The sequence below is a fragment of the Actinia tenebrosa genome, unplaced genomic scaffold (assembly GCF_029948245.1).
Source record: "Actinia tenebrosa isolate PJP-AT-01 unplaced genomic scaffold, QUT_ActTen_1.0 PGA_scaffold16__25_contigs__length_10494907, whole genome shotgun sequence".
Classification (NCBI taxonomy): domain Eukaryota; kingdom Metazoa; phylum Cnidaria; class Anthozoa; order Actiniaria; family Actiniidae; genus Actinia; species Actinia tenebrosa.
Window position 1 is genome coordinate 5,503,152 of NW_028292576.1, and position 16,815 is coordinate 5,519,966.

Sequence of the window (16,815 nt, forward strand, 5' to 3'; positions counted from 1 at the left end):
ACATGAAATTGCTGAGTGCCGCACCCCAAAAATCTGCAAAACAGCATGAGCTAGCCAACAATTGGTCAAGGGGGGAAGCCGTTGGAGGGCATGAAGTTAGACTAATCTGTGTAGGGATGGGTGGGGGGAGGGGAGGGATTGAGTGGGACAGTGGTGATGTGTGATAACGAAAATTAAACCACACAGTCAACACTTTAATGTTTTTCGTAGAGATTTTATTTGATACCAGATGATACTATTGATCCATCAAAAAGTTACTGAAAGTCAGGCTTATGGTTAAGACATACTCCAGATTGCTTGATGATATAGTTGGCTGCCCAGTGTCCACAACGAACACAGTCATCAGGATGTGTTTCTTGCACCAATTGACTTATGAAACCTTGAAAGGAATGAATGGAAAGTCAGTTATTGTTACAGCTATTGTACAGTACAAGATTATTTTATATTTACACAATGTAACAGCCTTAAACAAAGGAAATACATTATTGGAGGCTAAATAATAACAGAAAAAGTAAGAAATACCTCCAACGAAAGCATCTCCAGCACCATTGGTATCGATAATGTCATCATCTTGGATAGGAATAACTGGAAATTCCTTCACCTCTCCATCTAAATATTACATTCAAGTGATTAAATTATAGGCATGGTTACATTTATGATGAAGTCACCTATGCCAGCTCTGATTGGTCAAGGGCTGTGCCATACTAAATATTACATTCAAGTGATTAAATTATTGGTATCGATAATGTCATCATCTTGGATAGGAATAACTGGAAATTCCTTCACCTCTCCATCTAAATATTACATTCAAGTGATTAAATTATAGGCATGGTTACATTTATGATGAAGTCACCTATGCCAGCTCTGATTGGTCAAGGGCTGTGCCATACTAAATATTACATTCAAGTGATTAAATTATAGGCATGGTTATATTTATGATGTAGTCACATATCTGAGCTCTGATTGGTCAAGGGCTGTGCCATACTAAATATTACATTCAAGTGATTAAATTATAGGCATGGTTATATTTATGATGTAGTCACGTATGCAAGGTCTGATTGGTCAAGGGCTATGCCATACTAAATATTACATTCCAGTGATTAAATTATAGGCATGGTTATTATTTATGATGTAGTTACCTATGCAAGGTCTGATTGGTCAAGAATATTCCAGTATAAATTCGGCCAATGTGGTCTGATTGGTCAAATGCGGCCCAGGTTCGAGTCCTGCCAGGTTCGGTGTCATATGTCAGTAGAGTTGTTTGTTGGTTCTCTTTTATGCTTCAAGGGTTTTTCTCTGGGTTCTCCGGTTTTCCTCCCTCCACAAAAATCAACTTCTCAATTCTAATTCTATCTTTGGGCTTTCACCTAGTTTGGAGCCTAGCTCTGTTGTGATTGTCCCACGCTGTGATATAACAGCGAAACCTTTGTAGATTTTTTTTTATAGTGGTGTATAAGTGTACTTACTCTGGACAACTATGGTTGGTTCTTTTCCATGAGTGATTACTACTATACGTTGTCTTTTGTCATTCACTTTCGGCAAAGCTGCAATTTTCTTGCCTATTTCTTTTAAATCTTCTGTCTGTAAATGTAAAATAATTAAATTTAAATTATAATTTATTTAGCACTAATTATACAATAAAATTAGCATAATTTAGCACTATTTAGTACTTAAAAACTCATTAATAATTCATGAAGGAAACACAATAGAAATCATGACCGTGAAGGAGGTCTTATATCAGATATAGAATCGTCTTCATATGCATAAACTTTAACTTGGATTTTCTCTTTCAAACTTAGTTCATTTCATAAAAAAATTGGTACAATATGAGAACTCACAAAATAAAGGTTTTTAAGCTGTTTAATAAACTCGCAGATCGTGTTTTATCGGGTATAAAACCACTCGGCTACGCCATGTGTTTTATACCTGATAAAACACTCCTGCTCTTTTATTAAACAGTACTAAAGTTATTTACTGGCCCAAAGTCGGTCAGGAAAAACTTTGCCCTTGGTCTTGAAAACAGACCTTGACTTTAGTCCATACAATTAAGACCTTTAGCATCAGGTTCACTGTTAACTCAGTGCTAACTATTAGGAATAAGACCAAGAAACATGGAGAAACACTCAGCTTCTCTTAAATTCAATATGGCAGCTCTTCCAGCAACAACTTTGCCTTGCTAAATGTGAAGATGAAAATATGTGGACCGCGTAGCACTTATGAAATACAAGATTTAGAAATATAGATAAGTTATAGCGCTTGGGAACGGGGTTATTTTGGGTGAAAGACCCTTGGAAATAAATACGGAAAAATTAATTTCCGACCTCGCTGGGAATTGAACCCATGACTTTCGGAATTGTACTACCGATGCTCTACCAGCTGAGCTAGAGGTCAGACTGAGAGCAGGCCGGGGTGAAATAGATGTTTTTGAAAAAAAAAAATGTGGAAAGTTTGATGGAAAATGCCTGACGTTGAACTGCAGTTTAAGGTTTGTAGTACCTAGCAAGAACATCATGCTAAAGGTTTCTATTCAAGACCTTGGCAACAGTCTGTTGTTCCCCATCTCGGCATCCTGGCCAGTAAATAACATGTATGGAATCAGTATTTACTTACTCCAAAGTCATGCTCTTTAGAAAAGACCCTCATTTCCTACATAAAAAGTAAATAAATAAAAATTTGTCAAGTTAAAAAATGATATTTTTACCAAGATGTGATAAACAATTATTGTAGCTGCATGCACTCTCGACCCCAGAGCCCTGTCCTTATTGCAAATGCTCAACAAAATGCCAGAAACTCTGGGAAACACTAGTACATAGTAGCCAGACAAGTGGTGACCTGGTATGCAATGCACATGCCAAAATTTCAATTATAGCTTGAGCTTGGCTCCCTTAATCGATGTTTTTTTATTGCCTGACAGCTGTACTGATAACTAATAATTAATTACTTTTGCTTACAGTTTCATTTCCAAACAGAATATCAATGTAAGGCATGGCTTTCATCATTTGTTCTTTGAAAAACTGGCACAAAAATGGTGCTGATAGATTCATCATGAACATCTGGAAAACAAGAAAAAAAACCAGTGTTATTCGTATTTTATTATTGAGGGTTAATAACAGTGGAAATTTAATAGCAAGTTACACATAGAGCCGACTACCCATCACTTACAAACCACCTACTCACCACTTACAAACCACCTACCCACCACTTACAAACCACCTACTCACCACTTACAAACCACCTACCCACCACTTACAAACCACCTACCCACCACTTACAAACCACCTACCCACCACTTACAAACCACCTACCCACCACTTACAAACCACCTACCCACCACTTACAAACCACCTACCCACCACTTACAAACCACCCACCCACCACTTACAAACCACCTACCCACCACTTACAAACCACCTACCCACCACTTACAAACCACCTACCCACCACTTACAAACCACCTACCCACCACTTACAAACCACCTACCCACCACTTACAAACCACCTATACACCACCACTTACAAACCACCTACCCACCACCACTTACAAACCACCTACCCACCACTTACAAACCACCTACCCACCACTTACAAACCACCTACCCACCACCTACAAACCACCTACCCACCACCACTTACAAACCACCTACCACCCACCACCACTTACAAACCACCTACCCACCACTTACGAACCACCTACCCACCACTTACAAACCACCTACCCACCACTTACGAACCACCTACCCACCACTTACGAACCACCTACCCACCACTTACGAACCACCTACTCACCACTTACAAACCACCTACTCACCACTTACAAACCACCTACCCACCACTTACGAACCACCTACCAACCACTTACAAACCACCTACCCACCACTTACAAACCACCTACTGTACCCACCACTTACAAACCACCTACCCACCACTTACAAACCACCTACCCACCACTTACAAACCACCTATACACCACCACTTACAAACCACCTACTCACCACTTACAAACCACCTACCCACCACTTACGAACCACCTACCCACCACTTACAAACCACCTACCCACCACTTACAAACCACCTACCCACCACTTACAAACCACCTATACACCACTTATGTTATCAACTACAATCCAACCAACACCTTAACATATCTATTCTTATAATATTTTATAGTTATATAATATTACTATAATATGTAATATGTTGTATAAATACCTTATTATTTTCTGCCGCATGCTTGCCAACTGCTACAATTGAATCAACTGAAACAGTCAAGAAAAAACCCTGAAATTGAAACAACATTGAAAGTTAGTTTATTTGTATGTGGTAAAGGCATTAAAGTCATAAGCACAGATTAGATACATCGCCTGATCAAATGATTCAGTGTTAACCACATGCACAGGACCAATTATTTTTAAACTCTTACTCATACTCTTAATCTCGTTGTAGGATCTAAAGGTCACAACTATAACAAGCAGAACTGTAGAAAACAAAGCTTGTTTTCAATGTTCTTATTAGAGTGGCTAATTAAACAATATTAAGCAACTTATTTTACTTCGATAACATGGGAAGTGGTTGCCCAATCTCCTCTTCCTTGGGCTCATGTTAAAAGTGCTGGACAACACCACATATTACATATACAAAATAATAATTAATAATTATGAAAACTATACTTAGAATAAATAAATATAACTTGTGTTGCATGTTGCTCATATTTGCCTTTAGGACAAAGTTAGCAAAGAACATACTTACAGCAATATAAAAGAAATCAGCTTTTTCTACTAAAGCCCAGTTTTCTGGTATATCAAGATGATCCTTTGTGTAATGATTGGCTGCGGCCAGATTAGCAACAAGTGACCTGAAAACCATTAATATTAGAATGGAGAGAATAAGAGAAAAATATCTAATGCCCTTGGCGGGAATTGAACACACGTCTTTGGTATTCTAGTCCGATGTGTTAACCACTCTACAAGGACCAACCACACTGGTAACACAGCCAGAATATGAAATGTAGGGTACTCATGAGGATCCCAGAGCGATATTTTAAATATTAGATTGTATAAGTACACAATGTTTATACAGGTAGCTCTCATCACCAAGGCATTTTTCAGAAACTCCTGCAAAGTGATGATGGTGGGCGTGATGATGGTGGTGATGATGATGGTGATAATAATTATGGCAGGTGTTGGTGGTGATATTGAGAATGATTGTCGTGATGATGGTGGTTGTGATGATGATGATAACGATGATGCCAGTAGTACCAGTGCTGCTGGTAATGTATGATGTCGAAAGTAGTGTTAGTAGTAGTGATGATGATGTTGGTAGTGATGAAGATGATAGAGGTGGTGATGGTAGTCATGTTGATTATGTTATGATGTTAATTACTTTACCTGTTTTTACCAGTGATACACACAGCACATGTTCCAGTGGGTACTTCAGGATTACTTAAGTAGTTCACATGAACATTTGCATCCTCCATAATTTTGGTCAGAGTTTTTCCAAATTCATCTTGCCCTACATTAAGAAACGAAAGCATGAGTGACGACTTGAAGAGTCTAACAACAATGAAAGCCGTACAGCTAATGCTGTTAGCTGTCTAGATGTAAGATGCTGCTTACAATTATTGCAATAGACCTAATCCCTGTCGTATGTAAATTGCCCATGTGATGTTGACATGATGTTCTCTGTAGAAATGTTTTCATATCCACATGAATATAAATGAATAAATTTCAGAAAGATAAAGGAACAATTATCTAGAGAACATCATGTAAATATCATGCGGTTTGAAATGGGCAATTCACATATGAAGATAATTAGGTCTACTGTGACTAAAACAATAGTGTGAAAAAGGCTTAATTGTTATGAGATTAGAGTAAGGAAAAGTTTGGAAAGCAGAGTGAGGAAAAGTTTGGAAAGCAGAGTAAGGAGCACCGATGAAAGAGTAATGAAATCCATTCAGCTGTGGAAAATCAGATTTTCAACAAAGAAAAAAATGAAGAAAAAAAAAAGGCAAAAAGCTATTGAGAAGAAAGAAGTTGAAGAAACGTACCAATACATCCCATGTAAGATGTGGCTTTCTTGGTATCTAAAAGCCACTATAACAATGATATATATAACAATTATTAATAACTGTCCCCAGTTATATCAGTGAAATGAATATGGATAAGTAGGTCTATGAATGGATGGATGGATGGAGGGAGGGAGGGAGGGATGGGATGGATGGATGGTGGATGGGTGGATGGGTGGATGGGTGGATGGATGGATGGATGGATGGATGGATGGATGGATGGATGGGTAGCTGGGGGGGGGGATGGATGGATGGGTGGGTGTATGGGTGATGGAATATTTAATATATGAAATGAACTGATAAGTAATAAATCTAGTGCCGTCAGAAATTTGATTGACAGAACCCAAGAACCCTGCATCTTGAAATATAACATGTTATTATATCTAAGTCACTAATTAAGAAATTGGGTACAAGTAGCTTTAAGCATTCTAAAGGGGAGGAGAGCAGTAAACATTCCTACCTGAGCCACACGTAAACTATTTTGAGTTGCTCCACCAGGAAGATATTCTACTTTGAAATTATCAACCAAGTCTTGGTATCTGGTTTAGCAAATTAAAAAAAAAATCACATGAGATAATTCAACCAATTTTTTTTTATCTGGAACACAACAAGATATCAAAAAATGAAAAATGCCGTCACAGGGTATAAATTGTTTTAGATTGTGTTACGGTCACCAAAACGTTCGGACATTGTTTTTGAATTTCCGTACAAATGTACTGACTCTAAATGAGCTATCTACTTGGTTTGTTTAGTTAGTTCTCTAAATACAAGTAAATAATCATTTTTCTAGCTTGATTGAAGCTTTTCTTACTGCTGTTAAGAGAGCTAACTAAAGAAATCTACCTAAATTTTCTCTTTAAAGTCAGTGAATTTGTATGGAAATCTGAGAACGATGTCCGAACTTTTTGGTGACCGTAACAATCCAAGCTAGCGCCAAAAAGGTGAATTGATAAAATAAAGATTGGATAGGCAAATTTTTCACTGCATAGCCAAGTTGTTATGTCGTACTAATTTTATTTATTTTATTTAAAAAAAACAAAGGCATTTTACGACTGGGCTGCCCCTGCAACCCAGTAAAAAACAAAAAACAAAGACAATTTACGACTGGGCTGCCACAGGCAACCCAATAAAACGTTTTGAATTTTCACCTTTTGAGAGGCCATGGATAATCTTAATGCATAGAAAAAACATGCCAAACTTCTAAAACTTGTTTTCCTCTTCTAGATGTCCAAATTTTGAGTGTTTTTTAATTTTGGAAAATCCGGAACCATACATAGATGGAATGGACTGGACTTTGGTTGGTTGGATCATACGGAATTTAGACGCTTCTTTAATGTCAAATTTCCAGCTTTTATCCTATGATTTTTATTTTATAACAAATAACTAGTGATTCTATTGCAAAATTATGCAAAAAAAAAAAAAAAAAAAAAAAAGCAAAAAGATGCTCTTGAAGTTGTACTATGCATTTTTCTTTTAGAACTTGTGAACATTTTTTTTCACATCAAATTTATTCAAAAGGGTACGCCTTTTAAATGTGTTTTATTTTAATAAAAATGTACCGCTTTTGTGTATCTTTTAACCAGTGAAGTGGAATGACACTCGATTAGTAAAACTATACAGATGCGGTTTTGTAAGCGAAGAAAACAGTGTTGCGTTACTGACGTCCCTAAGTTTTAATAGCCTCCATCTAAAATTACACTGACGGCAACTAAAATTGACCTAAAGAGCTGATGAAATAATCATATGTATTTCAAGATACATAGCCAAATAAACGATATTAATTTGTTTAGAAATATGATTAAATGGTTATTCGTTTTTCACTAACTGTTTTGAAGTTCTCAATCTCTCCATTATTGATCACATTTTTCTAATATTGTCTTTTTAAATATACAAACCAGTGAAGTGGAACTGTGAAACTCAGTTAGTAAAAGGATTCAAAACTTAGAGAAAAGTATTTAATTACCAGCTCTATTACCGCATAGTACTTAACGATATATTTATGTATATGCCTTCAACATCAACTATAGACTGAAAGCCGTATTTTCCTTTAGGCTCTGCTAATCCACGCGATTGAAGCCAGAATACTGCTGACTGAGTAGCTGTATTAATTCTAATAAATATCGGAATTACAATCCTAGAAAGTCTTCTTTAACTGCTCCATTATATTACTTCTAAAGCCCAGAATTACATCCTCAGCAGCTAGGCCAATCTATGAGCCATTTATCTATGAACATGTCATTCAAATCCATATAGCCACTACACTATCCTTTTATGACCCCGGAGCACAGCTCTAGCCAGCTTGACAAAAATTAGGGTTAGTTCGAGAGGAGAGGGGAAAAACAAAAGCTAGAAAAACCCTCAGAGTCAGAGAAGCAAAAATTCTGGTTAATCTTGGGCAGTACAGTTAATATGGTAAGAGCAACCCCCTTGAAACCATCCTGGATCTGCAACTAAAAGCATGGATGTCAGTCATTAACTTACATTGGTTTATGCTTCTCGTCGGCAAGGATAGCATTGTTTGCCTCAAGTTCATATCTAAAGAAAGAAAAATAACAGAGTTTAGTTTTTGAAGTATGTAACGCCCAATGTTATTCCTTAAACATATTTACGACAATAAAATGAAATCAAAATTTAAACCCTTGTCAACTTACTTTTTGAGAACATCATGGTCCACAGTTGCAGAGATATCCAATAGTGGATTTCCCATTCCAAGAATGAGGCCTTCCCTGATATTTGAAGAGAGAAAATTAAAAGTCTGAATGTCAAAAGGTGGGGACTGACATTACTACTTAGAGGAGTTGGATTTGAGGGTGGTATAAGTGACGTGGCATGTGCATGTACAGCACTGCCAGTTCTTCCAGACAACGATATTATCAGATTAGATTTTACCACAGTGTTGCTATGAGGCAGCATGTTTATCTTCAACAACAAATGTGACAGCAGTCTTCAAAACTGTATTAAGTGATAGTTATTTGGTAAGAGTAGTTTTGCTGTAATTTAACATATTTCTTTACTTATAAATCAAGATTATGTTATGTAACCAGTGAAGGGAATATAAGGTGTATATACAGTCAATTCAAGAAATACTGATGTCGATCAATTCAAGCCAACGCCACTGGACCAAAAGAGTCTCAGGGTAGAAAACATGAAACGGTTGACTACATACGAACTGAAGGGGAAAATCTTTGTTTCCAAGCACCAGTACAATCACCGGCATCTTGTGATGCATGTTACTTCGTAGCAGCCATATGATTGATGATAACAAAGCATTCCTCATTAGCTTTTCTTGTTAGATCAACCAACATGGTGGCTGTTTCATTGCTATTTAAATCTCAAGGGATTTTGATACGTGGTTGCAACCCAAGAAATACGCCCCTTGGTTTAAAATTTTAGACAGCTATTCATGTCTGCCTCTATATTTTATGCCTAAATATTTTTGTACAAAAAGCGAACAAATTTCACTCACAGAATGGTCTGTCTTTACATTTCTACATATAGCTCAAACCTTACATCTACTTAATGCATTTTTTCGAATCAACTTGCATATTGCAAAACTGTAAAACAATGCTCAATAATCTTCAACTCCCGCTGCAGGAGCTATCAGAACAATTTTTTTGTTTTTAAAATAAATAATTTCAAATTCTGAATAACTAAAAGCATTCATATTCTTCAAAAGGTGATAACTGCGCATTTTTTGAAATTCTAGTCATAAGTTAACCTACCTAATTATGGGTTTACTTCGCTTAGATTCGGGCGCCATGTTGGTTGTGCAAGAGAGACAAGAAGAAGAATCGATCTAGTATTACACGTGGAATTCCCTTGGGATCCCTAGACCGGAGGTATTTGTACTTACCCCTACCCGGACGAAACATTTTGGACACATTACAATGACTTGGCGAAATACTTTGAATTTTTGTGTTCGTCAAAATAATAATAAAACTACACCATTGATTGAGCAATAAACTATATGTAAAAATATAATCAATTAAATTTCATAACCAAATTAAATTTCAATTCTGACTCTTTTGATAACTTATTTTTTGAATTAAAGTTAAAGGAACTTGATGCAGATGCTAAAAAAAGTCCATTGAAGTTTTGAAAAAAAATTTTTGTCCTACCCTTTTTTTGCATTATTTCCTGGTATAATGAAATCAAATATATTTTTACAAAGAAAAAGAGAGCTTTTTAAGATAAAGAGTTTCAGCAAGCCTATTTTTGTGGTGGTTTGCTCCCCTCCTTTCCGTACGTCGTTACTTTGATCCAGTATTTAGCCACTTCCTTCTAAAAACTTTAAACTCTGGCCCTAGATAAAGAAATAAGAAGATATTTTTACAACAACAAACAAAAAAATACTTAACTAGACATTTTTTATGGACCCTTCCTCTTTTTTCTCAAGTTATTTTAACCCAATATCTAGCCCCTCCCTTCAATAAAAACTATAAAGTACGGTCCTAGTGTAACGAAATAAGAAGAGATTTTTGCGAAGAAAGAAATAATTTGTTATTTAGTCAATATTGTTTTTTCGGAACGCCTATCCAACTGGGGGTGCCTTGGGGTAGTAAGCCCTCCCTTTCATCGTTACATTAATCCAGTATCTGGATCCTCCTATCTAAAAACTATACATATGGCCCTAGCATAAATCATGGTCATAACAATATAAAAAGATAAAAAGAAAGAAATATTGTTTATGATATTTTTTTCACGCACGCCTATCCATTTTGGGGTGACCTGGGATAGTACCACGTAAACCAGTATCTAGATCCTCCTATCTAAAAACTCTACATCCGGCCCTAGCATAAGATATGGTCGTATAACGAAATAAAAAGATAAAAAGAAAGAAAAGGGAGAGATATTTCTAATGGGATTTTTTTCACGCCTATCCATTTTGGGGTGGCCTGGATAGTACCACGTGATATGGGCCGCCGGTAGATGGTCAAAGCGCGTGCGTATTGTGTCCGCCATTTTGCAAGGAACGCAACAGGAAGTTTGGCAGGAGTGAGTGAATTCTGCTTTTTTGTGGAGTTCTTCTTGATCCCCAAGAACAAAATAAAAGATGGCCCTCAAAAGAATCAACAAAGTAAGGGAATCACTTATTCTTTGGATGTTTTTTCGTGGTGAGAAGCCCTTGGCTTGGCTGGAAAAACGTGTTCACGGGCTTGTGACTTGCAGTGGATAAAGGATGGTGACCCGACAAGAATTCCATCAACTTTCGTTTGCTCTCGTTTTTACCTCGAAGAATTGACCGAAGAACCCAACTAAGCTCTTGTTTTATACCCAGTTGAGTTGCTTAGGCTTTGGAGGATAATATTTGTGTTATTTTACGCTAGGAACTTCAAGATCTTGGTCGAGATCCTCCAGCACAATGCTCAGCCGGACCAGTGGGCGAAGATCGTAAGTGAAAATTCCATACAGTACTTCGTCTTTTAATGCAAACCTTCCTAATAAAAGCATTATTTACTCTCCCTACTGACATTTATACTATCTATAACATTTAACAGGATTTTCGATCCAAAATCAAGCCTAAACACTGAATTCTACTAGATTTTTCCAACCACTTTTCACTTCTAGACTGACACATAGTTACAAACTCTTCTCTCATATTTTGTCTTTTATTCTCCATTTTTTTCCTAGTATTTCATTGGCAGGCAACTATTATGGGGCCGGTGAGTTGAATTTTATATGATACTTCTGTTTTTATTCAGCATTTCGATAAAAATTGGGTTTATTTTTTGGGTATTATTGATGTTAAAACTTTCTATTCTTGTTTTAGCCCGACAGTCCTTACCAAGGAGGAGTTTTCTTCCTTACAATTCATTTTCCAACCGATTACCCTTTCAAACCACCAAAGGTATGTTAAATTTTATTTAAAATATCCAAGATCTTCAATCAATATTCCCTTATTTAACTAATGAAATCCTATATATTTTTTTTAAATGAAGTTTCCTCATATGTGGTGCAACTTGAGAGACGAAAATCTTGATACCGGCCACTTTCAACCTAAAATAAAACCAAAAAAAGGTGTTAGCTTAAATCTTTATATCTTTTTATCATCACACTTGGGAAATTCATACCCGTGTTGAGTTATACCAAACGTTATTTTTTGAAAAGGGAACATTTCGACAAGTTTTATCGTTAGTTTTTGTACAATATGATAGACAATTGTTCATGTACAATTCATGTAGTACGATTTGTGTTGTTGTCGCGATCTGGTCGAAATTTTCTTTAACACTCAAAGGTTCTGTTAAATAGCACTCAAAAAAGAGTAAACTGATGTCTTAGCTTTTAAAATGTTTATAAAAACTGATCATGATGGAAAATTATTTATTTGATACGATAAATTTATCTGATTTGGACTGAATATATAGGAGTGCATTTCGCAATGTTTCTTAGAAATTCACTTCTGGCTAATCGTAGTCTTTGATTTTCAAGGATTTTATTCGCTACTGATCGTTCTTAGCACCTTTAGTTTTGATTTCTAATGGTATATAGTTTATTTTTAGTAGATTATGCTTTTTACGAAGTTCCCAAAATGCATGACAACACTCCATAACAAACATAACGTCAGTAATATGACTCAACTAATTTGTATCCTACCTTGCCGGCGAACACAAGGGGTTTCCCTGCTCAACCTCACGAAATTTGAACAAAACGATGCATCTAATCCTTTTACATCTGTTAGTAACATTAGATTTGTCTTTGGAAGGCAATTTTTAATTATTAATACATAATTTAATTTACAATGTATTAAGAAGTTTGAGTGAAATTTGTTATAAGATATTGCTAACTGGAGTTATTGTGAAGCTCAGCTTGTTATAGACGTTATTGTATAGGTGTCTGTCTGTGTGTATGTTTAGTGCATTGATGTCAAAGACGCATTACAATTTGATCAAGAAATTGAAATTATTCATCAAACCATTGAAAAAAGCTTTTCCAGCAATGCTTCAAGTTTATAACAATGTAATGCACATGTCACGCTAGTGCTATACTGTTTTCGAGTTATTCCACATTTATCATTACCAATCAAGCTTTGGAGTGGTTCCCTTAATAGAGGAAAGCAGTAACCTTAACAAGAGAGGCTGTTGCCGACTGTTTTAACTTCTTTTGATCACTAAAAGAAACCTTTCTTTGTTCTCTGCAACAGTTATTACTAAATTCTATGCCTGTCACATATTTTGATCAATTGTAATGCGTCGTTGTGTATGATTCAGCTATTAGTTTTTAGATTAAACAGGCATAAACCCAATATAAAGAGTACAAAATATTTAGAGTGTAATGCTCTGACATAAGCACAACACCTAACTTTGTTTTCTTGATTTTCTAAGATCCTTGTTGTAGCAAATGGAATCATTTGTTTTACTTAAGTTCACATCAAAGCTAACCTTATGAATTGTTTTCTATGCAGCTCGCATTTACCACCAAAATATATCACCCTAACATCAATAGTAATGGAAGTATTTGTCTGGATATACTAAGATCTCAGTGGAGTCCTGCATTAACTATTTCAAAAGGTTTGTAATTTGTCTTATTGGAGGCGAAGCCACTTTTATACTAGACAGAGTGAAACCCTAATTTGGAATCATGTTGATTTTGTAAAAATAGGGCTAATTTGTTCGTTAAGAGCATTGTTTAACAAGTAAAGGGTATGGGGGTAAAGTAGGGAGCATCTTTGAGTGCCTTATATACACGAGCCCCTGGCTTGGAAGAATAAGCCTGAAGCGAGATGATGTTTTACCCGTCTCTAGACCATAATCCTTTTCACATTGCTTTTGTTCTTTAATTATGACTATTGTTCCTGTATTCTCTAAGGAATCAAAAATTTTAATATGAAAGAATTTTAAAAACTATTATGGTATAGAGTCGGGGGTAAAACGTCATCTCACTTCAGGCTTACCACTACTGGGAAACCACTACTGGCATTAAAAAAGTAAATTAAATTATCTTTATCTTTTAAATTTGCCCTAACAAGACTAGACTTTACAAAGAATTCTGTATTCAATATTCATGACATTAGTGAATTCGTATATATTCACAGCTTTACATGCTATCAAGTGTTTATTCCCACTTTAATGAGTTTTTCTAATATTCTAATGAGCTGTGTGGAGCAGACTAAATAGAAATACTGCAAGAGACAGAACTTGCAATAACAATCAAAACAAGAAAATGAATACCTCATTACTTGCAAAACTGGCACAACTGGTTAACATGAGGGAATTTAAGTGATTATTTGAATTATGCAAAGTAAGCAAAAAAGCTTAGTTATCCTCACAGGATTCTTACACAACACTTATTTTGCTAGCAGGCATATCCACAAGTAGGTTTGGAAATAATTATCAAAGCAGTTTTCACAGGATTTCTTTACGACCACTAAATGCAGCTCATTAGAAATAATATTCGTATGATACTATTTTAATATTGAAGGTAGAGTGTAAACCATAATATGGTTATATATTATATCCGTGAAATGGCACAAAAACTAAATAGCACTAAACATATCTATTTCTTTTGACTTCAATTATTTCATTGATGCTAGAGTGACCACAGTAAATCCGTGAAACACTAATTACTAAATAGTACAAAATAGTGCTAGTTAAACAATAGAAAACAAGTGAATTTGCATGAAATTGTGCTATCTAGTATTACTAAAGTTTCACGGATTTACTGTGGTCACTCTATTTTGTACTTATTAGTTAGTACTATTTCACGGATATAATATGGTTTGCACTCTAACAACATAATTTCAAACTATTTTATAATAATTATCTGATGGTCATCGCTTTTGTTTTCAGTTCTCCTATCTATTTGCTCACTATTGTGTGATCCCAATCCAGATGACCCACTTGTACCTGACATTGCACGTTTGTACAAGACCGACAGATCTAAATACACTGAATTGGCCAAAGAATGGACAAAGAAGTATGCTATGTGACACTAGCAATGTTTCATAAATGTGCCGTGACTTATTTGATTGATGTATTTACAGACAGTTTGTCAGCTTTTCTGAGCATCGTGTTAGCTAACTGTTTGTACCACTGTGCCTTAATGTCTTTGTATTTCATATTAATATTATTGTTTTGATGTATCGGTGTCTATGTTATAACAGGATCACATAATACTAGTCTGTCAACAGAGATAGTGGATCAAATATACATGTAAAAACAAGTGTCTTTAGCTAACACATTCTATCTTTGAAACGAGCTCCAGCACGTAGAAGCTGTCACATTGCTAGTTTTGATTCCTTTTTTGGTATGAGAATATTAGATTTCAATGTATAAAGGATGTAATAACCGTCACGTATACAGAAGTGAAAAATCATATACATGTATGACCAAAAATGAGACTACACTTTCATAGTTCTATAGTGTCTCTGATACGTGTATTGCACAAAAGCTTATCAATACCTATGCAAGGCAACAATAATCACCTTTATTATAGTATACTCTAATATTTCACGGGAATAATACATCCATGTCTTGTTGTACAAAGGTTATTATTGTTGTCTTATATTTTTTCTTTTTGCTCTGAGATAACAAATGTGCTGGATCAAGATAATACGAGTACAACATAACCATCCTTGTTTAATTGTCATTGAAATAGAAGAATCCATATTGAAAAAGGCTCAGCTGCATTTAACCTCAATACTTCCTAAGCAAATGGGAAGTTTGCACCCCCATCTAGTGAACATTTTAAATATTAAGACCAACAAAATATGATTTGAAAGATCATCATAACAACATCCCTGGTTACATCCTATTTCTGTGACCTAACCAACTCCCAACATTTGGAGCCGTTTGGCTCCTGCCAATCAAGTTGACCATGGGCTAAGTAGATTCCAAAAGTAAACGATAAATATTCCTGCTACTCAACAGCCAATTTTGCTTGTGATCAGTATGCACTTTGCCTTTGGTAAATTTTTTTGGCAGTAGCCAAAATGACAAAAAACTCCAAGCATCTGGAGTGGTTTAGGTTACAGAAACATGAAATGGGCTGTAATGTCAGTAAAAGGGAAGAGTTTGAAGAATATTATTAAAATATGACTAAGGTAAGATGTTATCTACCAACATACAAATCCATACAAAATGTGCAATTTTTTGGACTTCAATAAGTTTTTTTTATGTTACCTAGATGTATCTCAAACTTTCAACTTTTACTAACTTTAACATGGTCTTTCCAAACATATTTTTGTTAGTGTTGAATTAATATTTAAAATGTTACACTAGAGGTACAATCTCCCCATTCCACCGAAACAAAGACTGAAAACTTACAAAAGCATCTCTGTTGAGGTGGTTATTTGAATTTTTCTTTATTGGAAGAATTGTGGTTAAATGCATTAGATGCAAACATTTTTCATTATTGCCGATTTGTAAAAATTAATGTCAATCCAATAAGTTCTTATTTGTTGAGTCAGATGTAGGTCCAATACTATCAATCCAGTAATAATTTTCAATAAACATGTGAATGTGTGATTGTAGTAATACTTATCTTTAAATAATGAATACATTTTTTATGGGATGTCAAGGGTTTTCATATGGCTCTGTACAACTTTAGGGGGCGCATGGCACAAACATGCACAATATCGCAACTTGCAATTTTTTAAATGTTGATGACATAACATGCTTTTCTCTTTTTAAACTTTTATTTACTATTTCTTTCTTTTATTTTATGATTTAGTTTTGTGAGGGTCATATAATAAAATGCTTATTGACCGAGTTAGGTCGGGCCGTACGGGAAAAAATTTGGCTCTCGGTCATTGTATG

General features: G+C 35.4%; 2 protein-coding genes across 3 annotated transcripts; one reads left to right on the forward strand and one right to left on the reverse strand.

Moving 5' to 3' along the window:
- Positions 1-193: 193 nt before the first annotated feature.
- On the reverse strand, positions 194-9,866 carry LOC116298541 (uncharacterized). 2 transcript variants are annotated; one of them, XM_031707037.1, is made up of 13 exons: positions 9,784-9,866; positions 8,713-8,787; positions 8,543-8,596; positions 6,522-6,600; positions 6,044-6,089; positions 5,385-5,508; positions 4,747-4,852; positions 4,210-4,278; positions 2,952-3,053; positions 2,611-2,646; positions 1,467-1,581; positions 523-609; positions 194-379 (listed from the first exon to the last, which is right to left on the reverse strand). In XM_031707037.1, the coding sequence occupies exons 1-13, from the start codon at positions 9,819-9,821 to the stop codon at positions 255-257; spliced, it is 1,056 nt and encodes a 351-aa protein (XP_031562897.1). In that variant the 5' UTR covers positions 9,822-9,866; the 3' UTR covers positions 194-254. The 2 variants fall into 2 exon arrangements, with proteins under 2 accessions (XP_031562897.1, XP_088887239.1); XM_089031113.1 differs by lacking the exons at positions 194-379; positions 523-609 and adding an exon at positions 703-794.
- Positions 9,867-11,004: 1,138 nt separating this feature from the next.
- LOC116298536 (ubiquitin-conjugating enzyme E2-17 kDa) lies at positions 11,005-16,522 on the forward strand. Its single transcript, XM_031707032.2, has 6 exons — positions 11,005-11,138; positions 11,389-11,452; positions 11,693-11,724; positions 11,832-11,909; positions 13,464-13,569; positions 14,848-16,522. The coding sequence occupies exons 1-6, from the start codon at positions 11,115-11,117 to the stop codon at positions 14,985-14,987; spliced, it is 444 nt and encodes a 147-aa protein (XP_031562892.1). The 5' UTR covers positions 11,005-11,114; the 3' UTR covers positions 14,988-16,522.
- The last annotated feature ends 293 nt before the right edge of the window (positions 16,523-16,815 follow it).

Excerpts from the sequence above, each read along its gene's own strand:
- LOC116298536 (XM_031707032.2), top strand. The coding sequence starts at position 11,115 with ATGGCCCTCAAAAGAATCAACAAA. Across the intron at positions 11,139-11,388 it reads CCCTCAAAAGAATCAACAAA|GAACTTCAAGATCTTGGTCG; the intron begins GTAAGGGAATCA and ends ATTTTACGCTAG. Across the intron at positions 13,570-14,847 it reads TGCATTAACTATTTCAAAAG|TTCTCCTATCTATTTGCTCA; the intron begins GTTTGTAATTTG and ends TTTTGTTTTCAG.
- LOC116298541 (XM_031707037.1), bottom strand. The coding sequence starts at position 9,821 with ATGGCGCCCGAATCTAAGCGAAGTAAACCCATAATTAG. Across the intron at positions 8,597-8,712 it reads GACCATGATGTTCTCAAAAA|ATATGAACTTGAGGCAAACA; the intron begins GTAAGTTGACAA and ends TTCTTTCTTTAG. Across the intron at positions 6,601-8,542 it reads GACGAGAAGCATAAACCAAT|ATACCAAGACTTGGTTGATA; the intron begins GTAAGTTAATGA and ends TTGCTAAACCAG.